Below are 13,172 nucleotides of genomic sequence, written 5' to 3' on the forward strand. Positions count from 1 at the left end.
CAGATTTACGAATTCACTGTGAACTTGGAAACAGTCCACTGCATCCAGCTCTGCAATTAGACAGAAGATGAATTTTTCATAAATTTTAATGCTGTGGTATGAACATAACAAAGTTCTTCAGAAATAACAGCATCTGGTGTACAATCCTAATAGTAGTTAACCGTAGCTACTGGAAGACCCTTTGGACATTGCTTTTTTCTATGTCTTCCTGAACCAGCTTGATGCTCTCAGCTAGAAGCCCATTTAACTACTTTACTTAGCTTCCACCTCCAGAAGCCTGCTGATGGAAAGGCAGAGGAAGCAGGTACCTGCAAAAACAATATCAGAATACCATGAAGCCAGAAGACCCTCGCCAACACAAACACTGAGGACCAGCTAGGGGAGCTTCCCTTTGTGAGAACCATAGCATGCAGGGGTAGACCACCATCTACATAAGCCTGAGCAATCTCTGTCTAGAAATAAAAAAGCTGGTTCACTACTCCCAAATTACATCCACAAAACAAATCTGAACATCATCATAATTTACATAAGTAGATATATGGGGAAAGCAGTCTTCAGGGCTTGGGCTACTATCTCCATCAATAGCACTAGGAAGTTTTTAAACTGTATGAATTCCAGCCATAAGCCTTATAGGATAAGCAGAAGTTTGAGCAGAATCATTAGGCTCTGACCAGCAGAGAGCAGTTTAGCAAATACATTTCAGTGAGCACCATGTACTTTAAGTTTGGTTTGGAGTTTTGTAGGGTTGGTGTTTTTTACTTTTTATATTAAGTTTAGAAGAGAACTTTACTGAACTTAGTTATACATGTCATTTTGCTCTTTTCTGATACATAACTTCCACAACACTCAAGAAGAAACTGCTTCCTGAGACACTGGAGTCTTTGTGAAATGACCCAGCCCTTACAGGGAAAAAAAAAACAAAACAGAAAAGTGCATGATGATTCTCACAACTCAGAATCCCCACAATTCCCCCTCCCCTCTAAGTTAAGTCTCACATTTATCTGACTCCTGTGTGAATATTGCACGTATTCTTCAGTTAACTCAAATGATCAAATTAGAACAAGAATGTCAAGGACAATTTAAGCCGTGGTAACATGACATATTTTTGCTTTTCACACCTTGAGCTTTAATATAAAGAATGGTTTTCACCTGAACCTTCACCTTTAACCAATTAAGAGAAGAATAAAACCAAACAAAAATTTTCCAGGACAGAAATCCCAAAATATTATAACTCTTATGAATGTGCTACCAGTTAACAACTGGAGACTACTTCCAGGGAAGGATGCTAGTTAGACCAAAGTGCTCAAACAAAAAACAGAATAATCATTTTCAGTGAACTTGTCATAGCTAAATATTGAGCACAAATATTATCTTAAATTTAAAAATTTAATAAAACCTCCAAACAATACTTTTCCACAGTCACACAGACCTCTTACGAATATCAACCATCTGTTGAACTTAACAATTTCTGGAAAACTATGTCACACAATCCACCAGGAGAAAGACTTCTTTCAGGGATACAGTTTCTCACAGTCTCTCAGACAATATTTAAAAGACATTGTGTTTGTTTTCCCAGTAGTACCTTGGTTTCCATACAGCAAGAGGAAAAGAAAAGCACAGTGACAAGAAACATGTCTGTAAAAAGCAGATGTCTATGTTACATACATTTACTGCTATATCTATCAACAGACTACTTATGTTTTTGGATTTGTAAGGAATGCTTTGGGGTTTTTTTTTGGTCTTGCACAATACAAACTTAATCTATACATTGCAAAAGAGATTCCTACAGGTAAAAACACCGTTAAAATTGCACACAGTTTCTGTATTTCTTTTTGTACTAACCAATGATGTAACATGAACCTACAATTTCTTCTTAACTGGGAGACAGTAGGATACAGTTTTTACTGATGAAACAACACTTTTGTATGTTTATGAATCAAAGAAAGTCATGAGATAAAAAACAAAAAAACACTGATGCCTTTGGTGAAAAGACTAAGCTTATGCCTATACGGCACTTACATTAGAAAGACAGGCTTTGATACAGTATTTTTGTTGGTTTTAAACAAAGACAAGAATTTTCCTGAAACTACTTTTCCACCCAACCTATTGTAAAGAATCTGCTACTTGACAGCTTACAGGGAACAATGACTGCCAGCATGAGCAGGCTGCACTCATTGAAATGAAAACCTTAAACCCCCCAACGCAGTTTGTAACTTCTTTCTGTTATTTATCTGACTTCTGAAGCAGGCTCCCTGTCAGGCTGAGGTGCTGCTCTCACAGCATCCCTGCAGTGTGCTACAGCTGCACCCCTGAGTGCTCTGCAGCGCTCCAGCCACGCCACATCCTGCATCCCACATCCAAACCCACTGCCTACCACAGGCACATCCCCCTGTCCCAGCAAACTGAAACCTTCCTCTTACCTCCACCTCCTTGCTCTTCTCTTTGTTTGTGCCCATTGAACTTCTCCCATTGCTGGCAGTCTCCCGCGCTGGCACTACAGAAATCTGCTGGAGTGGCATTCTTACAGAGCTGCAGGTTGCCAGTACCTGTTTGGATGCCTTATATCTTCACTCCCCCCGAGTAGCCCACCTGTATAATTGTTCATATCCTCTCTTTGCCAAGCTCAGCTCTAAATAAAAAGGGGAAAATATTATTTGAGAAACGGTGAAGGCAGGGTCTTCCATCAAAAGAAAAAAAAAAAATCAACAAAGCAGAGCAAATTGCAAACACAAGCGAGACACAGAAAACAAAGAAGTAAGGCACAACAATCCAGGGAGTTTCACATGCTTAGAGTGATGAGTTGCTGCAAGTCTGTGTCCCTGGAGCACCCCGCCATAGCACTAGCCCCCAAGAGCACTGTGGGAGACAATTCAATTTCTGTGTTACCTAATAACTGTCATGGGAACCAAGGAAAGCCAGGTCTCACAGGCCCTGATCAGCGATCGCTTCCCGCTAACGGCACCGGCTCCCACATTTGCAGCAGCTGCCACTTCTGCTTTTGTCTCCCCTCCGATGCCACTGGAGCCCACTGAGCACCCCAGACACAGCCTCGTGCCCGCTAGGTGCAGCAGCAGAAGGCTGAAAAGCTTAGTGTCCTATTTTGGAGGCGAAATCTCCTCCTTTAAAAGCACAGGAGAGCTTGCTGTGTCCTTCATGCGTCTACAATAATCTGCTTAGGTCAAGGGATCTGCCTTGAAGTGAGGAGTAGCGGTGAGCAAGCGAGGTGTAAAAAGGAAGACAAGACTGGGAGGGATTGCAAATGTGCCTGAGGCTGATAGTAAAAAGTTAACCCTTTGCTGCGCTCCTCTTTTGCCGAGACTTGCCCAGAAGCCAGCTCAGCAGGATGAGCAGAGGCAGACACACACGTGCCTTTATGGTAGTCACACACATCCCGAGAATGTCACTTATGTCAGCTTCTCCCTCCCAACAGCTTCACTGCTCCCAGTCACTTTGGAGCAAAACACTCAGGAAAACTGTTTCAGCATTTCCCCGCCCCTTAAAATGCAAAACAATAGAAGAAAGTCCCAGGTGTTGTATTACAAAAATGGATATGAAGAAAGGAAACTCCTGTTGTTTCTACTTCTCTAAAAAAATTATTATTCTTCATAAGTATTAGGAATGCCAGCAAAACTGTTTTTTATTAAAAATAGTAAATAAATTATTAGATCAGAAGCCAAGTTCTTAGCTGCATAAATTATTCTGTATAAATAATGCAGGAATAAAAGAAAAAAAAATCCCCCACTAGGCACCAACAATGTTTTAATATGCTGTCAATTAAAGAAAAAAAATATTACCCAAGCCCTGAAATACATCATCTTTATTTCCAGCTGTAGAGAACAGCACTTAGAATTCTGACAAGAAATAATAGCATTATAAACAGCCTGGATCCTTACAAAGCCAGTGGGGAGGATTTAAAATACTGTTGATTCACTACTCCACTACTTTAGTTACTATTTCTCAGTCTGAATTAATCGACCTTACAAGGGACTAGCCTGAGATAAATTGAGATCTGGTTCAGGCTGCCATCCTGGTTTTGCATCACTGATATAAACTAAGGTGTAAAAGACTGGCGGTAAGAGAAGAGTTTATCAATGCATAAACAAAGAAACATAATCTGTGCTAGGAGTTCAGAGATGCTGCAAGAATTGAGTATATGTGCACATCTTTATAACATATATATATATATATATTCTATATATCTATAGTCATGGAATAGATTTACAAAGAATAAAATTAAGTCTATTGCCATTTACACAGCTCCTTTTACACATTTTTAGCTATATTTTACATGATAATTCCATTTTTAATTTCCAATATTCCAAAATCAGTTTGAATGTAAGTTTAAACAACTTCCAATGTGCACAGGGAGATTTGGAATATAAATAAAGGGAAAAAAGACAACTTCCAGCTCTACCAAGACAGTGGTAAATCAAAAATTTATTCCAGAAATATTCAAAGACAAGAAATGTTATATATCAAGCTAGTAAAGTTTAACTTTAATCTTAAACTTGATGATAATGTAAAGGAAATTCCTTTTTAGTTCAATAGAATGTTTTAAAGCCACAGAAAAACTCTTCTCCTTCCTCTGAGGCACAACCAGATTAAGAACTCCCAAACCTGACTCTGCTTTGTCATGATAATCACTCACGTCTTTGATAAAAATATCGATAGAAAAGTAGAGGGTTTGTGGTATTAAAATGGAACCTTCCTGTAAATGTGCTTTCATGTCTAGTAAAGCTTAAAAAAGTCAACCTGCCTTTTGATGCAGAATTATTGGCACAGTATCTGAGATCATACGAACTTGAGATTTAAATCAGAGATTTCTGGGTTAACCAGTAATCTCTTTAATCCCATCTGTTTTAGCCAGAATAAATACCTTACAGGGCGTGATGTACTTAGTTCTTTCTAAAATGATGCATGGCCCCTTTCTTCCCCCACAGTGAACACATGACATCAATATGTATATAACAAAACTCCCTAGTTCCAAACAAGGGCTAAATTTTAACATTAGGTAGCTCCATGCTTGCATTCTGCTTCACTATTTCACTAATTATTCATTTCTTCACCACATGGAGACTTCAAATTCTCGTGCAATTGCCTTCCCTGTACATATATGGCTCTTCTCAGCCTAAGTGCTACAATTAGTGGCAGAACAACCAAGCCTCATGCTGCTATATCCAGAAATACAGAGATCACCACTGCTCCATGGTAAGGAAGTTGTTAAAAAATACAGGACATATCCAGATGCATATTGTAAAAGTCAGTGGCAGAGGTGTGATCAGGATCATTTTTCATTAGAATTAAGTTTAGTTTTCTGTCTTTGCTTTTTCAAGTTTACTATGACAGAATTATAAAACATAAAACTTTTGCACAGGTGTTGATACACCTATGATCTCAGAACACCAGAGCACATCTTAAACAGAACTATTGATTTCAATTTACAATGTGTTTTTAGCTCCCAGAGTCCCTAAGTTATAAACAAAGAAATTTTATATATTCACACACAACCCTTGTTAGAAAATCTATTTACTCCCACTCATCCTCCACAGCGAACAGGCTGTGGTGTCCTATTTAAAGAACGCTAATTTTGGCAAATGTACCACCCAAAGAGTCATAATTTCAGAGCCATGCCTCACCTGAAGGACAGTGTGACAGCTGCTCAGTGAAGTATGAAGCTGCTGTGCAAAGCAGCATTATAGGGTTTCAATCTCAGGAGGGCAACAATAACAAAAGAGAACTGCTCACCTGGAGCAGGTGAAAATGACATTGGCAGAGAAAAGGAGTATGTGTTGGCTGTGCATTAGTAATTGATTTACATTAATGAGATTCACAGGTCTTGAAGCAAGTAACTACAGAAAAGAGAAGTACCACCCCTCCCTCCTCTTGTTTATTGCTCAAAACCCTACTAATCTCAACTCAGATAAACCAAGGAATCCAACTTTATTTCCAGTCGCCCAACACATTCCCCTTGGTACATACTTTATGAAGAGTACCAGTCAGATCTTGGTGACCATGAAGGAAAGTAAAAGGAATCATTTCCTGGTGTCTCACCATGTGGGTCTCTTCCCTAGCTGTGGACTACCCCTTGTTCTGCTCTCACCTGCAACACATGAAATCCTTTCACCTATTCCCTCCACACATGGGTCTGAGAGCACGGTGTCCTCTCTCACACTCAGGACACATACATTCCCAAAACATCCCTAGAGGCACTTCCATGAGGATCTGGGAGCAAAAAGGGATCAGAATTATAACCTGACATACACACATACTATGTTTTTAGTTTAATTTAATAAGGAGCTCATCATCTTCTCAGCACACCCATTTACACGAGACTACTGCTTTGAACTACCAAGACAATCTGATCAGCTATGGTTAATGGTTCAACCACGGTGATGCAAGTGCCAATGAGAGAATGAAAGACAGCAATACAATTCTTTTGTAACACAACTGCAAGGAAACAATGTACTAGTGTACCAGCAGCTCACTGGCTGCTTATATATAATAGCTCTGCTTATATATAATAGCCCTGCCATCACTTACAGAAAAATTTGTACAAGACTCTTGAATTGGAAAAAAAAAAAACATAATAAGTTTACCTGCATAAGTAACACTATCAGAAACAGGCAATTCTCTCATCTTTAGATAAGATGTACTGCAGCTTTTATATGATCTTTCAGCAAATAGCTATATTGAAGTGTTAAAAAAAAAAAATCATTGCAGACATACAACACAAGTTGGTTGTTTGGACTCCACATTATTTGTCAAAAAGACACATCGGCTACAAATACACAACATACAATAAGGTATAGACATATAGTCTATACTCCTGAGATTTAGGAATGACTTTCACCTTCCCCAAAAATTAAACAGAAGAGTTACTAACACTGTGCATGGTATTCTCCCCTTACCAACAAGGATTGCTTCTCTTGCAATCACAACTTAGGTACAGAGACAAAATTCAGAACTCTACATCAGCTGTGGAAGCAGATGGATACTAGCAGGTAATCAGCTGGCAAGACTACACTCACTTTATCTAGCAGAAGCTTCTAACACCTAAATTAAAAGTGCAACAAGCAGTAGTCTAATGCAGACCAAACAGAACTGCTGTAAACCAATTCCTTGGGCTTCCACAGCATCCTGAAGCTGACACTAGAACCAAATAAAGTTTTCAGACAAAAATGAAAAATACCTTTAGATTTTCTCCCAACTCTTAAGCCTACAGGAGTACAAAGTTAGTCATGGAATTAGGGCAAACAGGAAAGACATCTTTGGCCAAGCACAAATATTCCAAAGCGGCAGATTCCAGATGGGAATGGGTTGTCCTATCTGAAACAAGAGGAAAACCTCTTGTTCTCTGCCATCTGAATGAGTATGTCCTAAATACTGTGCTGCACTGTGGACTGGCTTTACATGGAGGAGCAACAGGAATCCAAGTTTTCAGCAGAACTCATGTTCAAGTAAGCCCTTAGCAGAAGCAAAATTTAAAAGTTATTTTAAAAACTTGAATAGAACTTGCATTCTTCACAAATAAGAATGAATGGCTGTGAGATACCACATTAGAAGTTGCCTTTTAAATGCCCCACGAAGTTGGTACAGACTGGAACACAGCCATCATGCCACTAGATCCTTAGGGAGGTTTTGGCAGCTTTTTTCCTTGCCTCCTTCAGCTTTGCAATTGACTGAACTGCTGAGAAGTACCATGTAATGTAATATGGTGCATTAGAGCAATAGAGGTGTATTAAAGGTATTAAGGAGGCAATCAACTGAAAATTTCAAACTAATGTCTTTGGATATTTTTCCTACGTTGCCATTCACAGGATATTGTACATTATTACACATCATTTCATCACCAGCATCACTAAGCACAGGTAATCTTCCCCTCCGCTGAGAGACTAACAGAAGTCAGTGCAAACACAGAGGAATCTATTTGCCACTTGTATATTCTGTGCAGATATACTACCTACGTATAACATCTTAGAACGTTTCTAGAACATCTGAAAGTCCAAGGTCATGGAATGATACAAGTCAAAAAGCAAGTTAAAAATCAAAGAGTAATAGCTGAGACTGAATTAAAATATGACTGGTACTCAAATAAAAGTTTACCCAGCTAAAACTTAGATTGATGAAAGTGAGATATGGAACGACAGAATGGCGATAAATCAGATAAAATGTTGCCCCTGGCTATTAAAACCAATTATCTTTGTTATCTCCAAGCAAAGAGAATTAAAACCAACTGATTTTCACTGCCAAACACAAAGACCTTCACGGATACCTTCATGTAGTGTTTGCATTAAGCTTACTTCATTTAAATTAAACCAAGCATACTATTCCCTCATCATACTAGAGTGTCCCCATGAAATAGGGAACAAGGGAGGACTTGTAAAGTTCTAAAAACTGCCTGTAACTTGAACAGCTCATTTACAATTTAGAATTTTTGTTTAAATGTAACTAAAGCTTATAAAAACAACCAGAAAAAGTAAATTACCAAATTTTAGGCAGAATGGGCAGACTATGTATTTAACCAATTTACACAAAGGAACTGAAATTATGTTGTTAAAATGTCCACTGAAGAAATTATTTCTAGTACAGTGACACTTAGCTACTCACTACACAGACAGAACTTCTATTATGTTTATTCTGATTTGCAATACCCAATTTGTGTAAATGCCCACATGTACTAGGAGGTCCTACTACCTCTGTATTCCAGGTGTGAAGAACATCTACCTTCACAATGAACTTTCAGGCACCTCTCTGCTTACAAATGTTGCTGACTTTTGGCAATGTAAATGCAGTATCATTTCATACAATATATATTGATATATGTACTTATAATACATAAAATTATGTTCCTGCATTTGTAGTAGCGGAAGTAACCTGCACGCCATGCTGCGTAGCTGCTCATTTCCACCAGCACACAAAATTTAAATGGCATTGTCCATGTGCCTCTTCAGAGTACAAGGTAAAGAAAGACACTGACACACAAACTATTATTTCCCACTTCTAAAGGACATACACAAAAAGGTATTTAAAATACTCTCTAACATAAAGTGGTTCACAGTCTTTATGACAGAAGCATCAAAATTTAGCAAGCAGTGTTCTGTTTTGGGTTAAATGCCGCAAACCTGAATCCATTAATCTTAAAGAGTTCCAGCACTGCTTAGTAAGAACAGACTCAAGGTCTTGGCCAGCTTTCAAAGCTGTCAGTCAACACAGGAGGATGGGGGCACAATCCTGGAAGACTTGGACACCCTTCTAGATGAGAGCATGAGAAACAGGATGAAGTTCAACAGTACAAGCAACCCAGTTACAGCACTGGTAGAACACGAAAAATAAATTGGGCAGCAGCCAGGAGCACAGACTGATTTAAGGATCAGTCTGGATCAGCATATTCCTTTACAAAAGGATGACTGGAAAATGCTAGTTATCTTCAGCAATAACATAAACATTGTCCCAGGGTGCACCAACTAAGTTATTTCCAATTCTTCTTAGTCCTGTACAAAATACACCAGTAATTTCCTCAAACACTAGACTTCTTTTTTTTTTCATAGTCTGATTACCAACATCAAAGAGATCCTGAACTTGAACGCAGTGGGAAACTGTTTTGAAAAACCTGCATAAAAGAAAATTATTTCCTAACCCATCTGCTTCTGTTACTAGTCACATATAATTATACTGGAAGATCAGGATTGTTTTTTTTAATGCAGATATTCAGGTATGCAGTATTATGCTACAAACTGTGTTCTCAACTGTTATTTGATGAAGAAAAAAAGACAGATGAACAAAGTGCGATCAAAAAATAAAAAGTCCATTTGCATGAATATTGCAAGTGTACAGACTTTCAATTTAGAGATTTGCCATGCTTGATAAACCATGCTTGATTATTTGTTTTGTGAATCTCAGCTGCTAGAATGTTTAAGGAATATTTTTAAAATGTAAGATGTAATTTAAACATGCAAATAAATATTCATTGAAACCACTTTCTTAAAGATATTTCTTCTCAACTTCCTACAGGTGTCTATTGTTGATTACACTCTATTTTTCCCTTTATTTCACATAGCTATCTGATCATCTTATAAACACTGCTATTTCTCTCCTAATCTCATCTGCTGTGACCCCTTTCTCCTTCTCCAAGCAAAATTTTATCTTTGTCTAAATACTCATATTTCCAAAATTACAATTTCTCTGATTTTTGAGTATTTTATTCTGTAACCTGCATTATTGACAATAACTTAATTTTAAACAACTTTTATATTGAACAAATATTTAACCTTATGTCCAATTTGCACCTTGTCTGGCTTCAAAACTTCTTTCATCGCTTCAGAGAGAGGTGGTCTCAATGCCAGTATGATAAGGATGTCATTAAATTACAACAGCATGAAATTAGAAAGTATCTGTAGAAAACTAACATTACAGGGGTGGAAAACTCATTTTAAATTTGCTTGTGGTCTTGACCCAGAAATTCTACTAGCTTCTTAATTTTAAGAAGGCTATAAAAAGTGAGATTATGCTTTTCTATATGCTGTGAAATAGCTTGAATGCATTCTGAGACCAAGATTCATTTTAACTTGTAGTTCATCTACAGGATTAACCAAGTTCAAAACCACAGATTTCACATTTTTGGATCATTTTCTTCACAGTATCACAGAATGGGAAGGTTGGATCATCTGGTCCAATCTCTCAGCTTAAGCAGGCTCATCAACATGAGTCCAGACAGTTCTTGAGTATCTTCAGTGAGGGAGACTCTGCACCTTCTCTGGGCAGCCTGTTCTGGTCACTCACACAGTAAAGAAACTCTTCGCTGTGGTCCTATGGAACTTTCTGTGTATCAGTTCCTGCCCATTGCCTCTTGTCCTGTGGCTCAGCATCACTGAGCAGGGCCTGGCTCCACTCTCTTGGCAACCTCCCTTCAGATACTGACAGACACTGATGCCCTCTCGGTTGTCTCTTTTTGAGGCTGAACAGGCCTAGCTCCCTCAGCTTTTTCTTATAAGAGAGATGCTCCGGTCCCTTCACCATCTTTGTTGATTTACTTCTAGTGAATCCACACTGACTACTCCCGACCACCTCCATGTCCCCCATGGGGGTGGAGAAGGCCCCCAGGATTTGTTCCATCAAGGTGATCAAGATCTGTGGTGGGGCTGACTGGCCAGCAGTTCCCTGGATCCTCCTTCTTGCCCTCTTGGAAGATTGGGGTGACATTTGCTTTTTTTTCGTCCTCAGTCTCCTCGCCTCATCACCAAGACCTTTCAAAGATGATCAAGAGCAGTCTAGCTATGCTGTACAGCTCTCTCAGCTCTCACCAATGCAACCATCAGGGCCCATAGACTTGTGGGTGTCAAGTCTTCACCACTAGGTGTTCTCTATCCCAATCCTCATTGACTAAGGGAAAATCCTGAAAGTCCATCTTACAACATGCCTTTATTCTGGTCTCCTGAGTCAGACATTCCAGAGGGCTGGTCTTGCCAGCGAAGGAAAGGTGGCATTCTGTACCTCAGCCTTCTCTGTGTCCTCTGTTAGCAGGATCCCCCATCCATTTAGTAACAGGCCCACATTACCCTTATTTTTTCCTTTTATTATTGATGTATTTGAAGAAGCCCCTTTTGCTTTCCCTGACATCCTTGGCCAGATTTAATTTCAGATGGGCCTTGACCTTCCTTGTCTCATTTCTACTTCAATAACCTCTCTAAATTCATTCAAGCAGCCTGACCCTGCTTCCATGGCTTGTGCGTTCCCTGCTTAGGCTCGAGCCCAAGATCAAGGAGTTGAAAAACAGGAGTTATTCATCCATACAGATCTCTTGCTGCCTACACCCAAGTTTGCTCTTTAGGATGCATCATTCTTGAGCCTAGAGGAAACAATCTTTGAATATCAACCAACTCTGTTGGACTCCTCTTTCCTGCAGGGCCTGTTCTCATAGGGCTCCTCCAAGAATATCACCTAAGAGGCCAAAATTTGCTCTCCTGAAGCCCATGTTTGTGATCTTACTTTCTACCTTACTTCCTCCTTGCTCATACTAAATTCCACAATTTCATGGTCAAGGTCCAAATATTTTGTTTTAATGTCCAAATATTTCCTAAGTTTAATAATAAGCACTATTCTAAGTGGATGACACCGCTAAATCACTGCCGTCCACCTACTGTGTGATTTTCACTTTGAAGGAAGCAATTTGGTTGCATTTGCACACTTTGTTACCCAGTAGGTCTTTATTTATTTTGCTAACGAATTGAACCTCCTGTGCATTTAAATGCTTTTGTTTCATTCTGTAAGGAAATTATTGATGTTTTTCAATTAAAGTGTGAGCCCAGAAGGAACTGATGTCTGACTGATACCTGGGGTCAGCAGCCTTGTTTTCCTGAGTAAACAGCTATGAAGAACAGAATCTCAATGTAAATGAGCCACCAGAGGGAGCTCATTCAGCCTGCTGAGTATAATAGAACTATATTGACATTGGCAAAAGTTAATTAAACATTTTTACAGGGGTCACTGACTGAGTTCAAAACAAAGCACATTCCCTGGCTGCAACTCTACATGCCTGAGAAGCTAATGAAATCAGAAAAAGTTATTTCTTTAACAAACATGGAATGTATTTCAGATTGAATAAAGATAATTAAGTTTAGAAATCTGTGATACAGCATTCTTCTAAACAAGCACAAGACTTGTATTTATCCATCCTTGTTTTAGCCAGATAAGAACTTCCAAACCTTATTAAAATAAAGACCAAAAAAAAAAAAAAGGGATTAACTTCGTAATTGAATCTTAAAATTGTGGAAGTATACCAAAAGCAGAGTCACATAACTAGTTCAAAGATATTAATTTCCAATCAAATACAGTTTGGCATTATAATGCTTACCTACTTCTGGCATTAGTTATTGTACTTAGATGGCCACTGCCATACTAACTTGGAGTTTATTATCACAATACAGCTTTCTCATTTTAAATTGTAGCAGTTCAGAAAACAAATCTCTCAAGTTCCTGTTCTGAAGGATCCATTGTTTACTTTCAAACTTGAGAATGTTTTTTGAAAACTAATACTGAAATAAACTTATTCAGATTTTTGCTTATTGACCAAGGAATCAGGAGTCTAGCAGGAGCTTATTTTGCTTGTTACTTTTCCATGGAGCTCAGGATCTAACAGTGGTAACTGAGTAGGGCACATGCAGGAGAAAAAAGTC

The 13,172-nt window shown here is 38.7% G+C and overlaps 1 protein-coding gene across 9 annotated transcripts in view; it reads right to left on the minus strand.

The window, feature by feature from the left end:
• Window positions 1-13,172, minus strand: part of MARCHF1 (E3 ubiquitin-protein ligase MARCHF1) — a 224,396-nt gene that overhangs the window by 120,458 nt on the left and 90,766 nt on the right. For 5 of the 9 annotated variants that reach the window (XM_074541201.1, XM_074541199.1, XM_074541202.1 and 2 more), the window contains exon 3: window positions 2,421-2,629. The exons of 3 other annotated variants lie outside the window; for them this stretch is intronic. Coding sequence is in view for 3 of the 6 variants with exons in the window: in XM_014266553.3 (XP_014122028.1) it covers window positions 2,421-2,519 (99 nt within the window). In the remaining 3 variants the exon portion in view is untranslated. Of the gene's footprint in view, window positions 1-2,420; window positions 2,630-2,886; window positions 3,212-13,172 lie in introns of those variants that run through there. One more of the 9 variants, XM_005486302.4, reaches the window with a different exon arrangement.

Source organism: Zonotrichia albicollis, chromosome 5, assembly GCF_047830755.1.
Source record: "Zonotrichia albicollis isolate bZonAlb1 chromosome 5, bZonAlb1.hap1, whole genome shotgun sequence".
Lineage (NCBI taxonomy): Eukaryota > Metazoa > Chordata > Aves > Passeriformes > Passerellidae > Zonotrichia > Zonotrichia albicollis.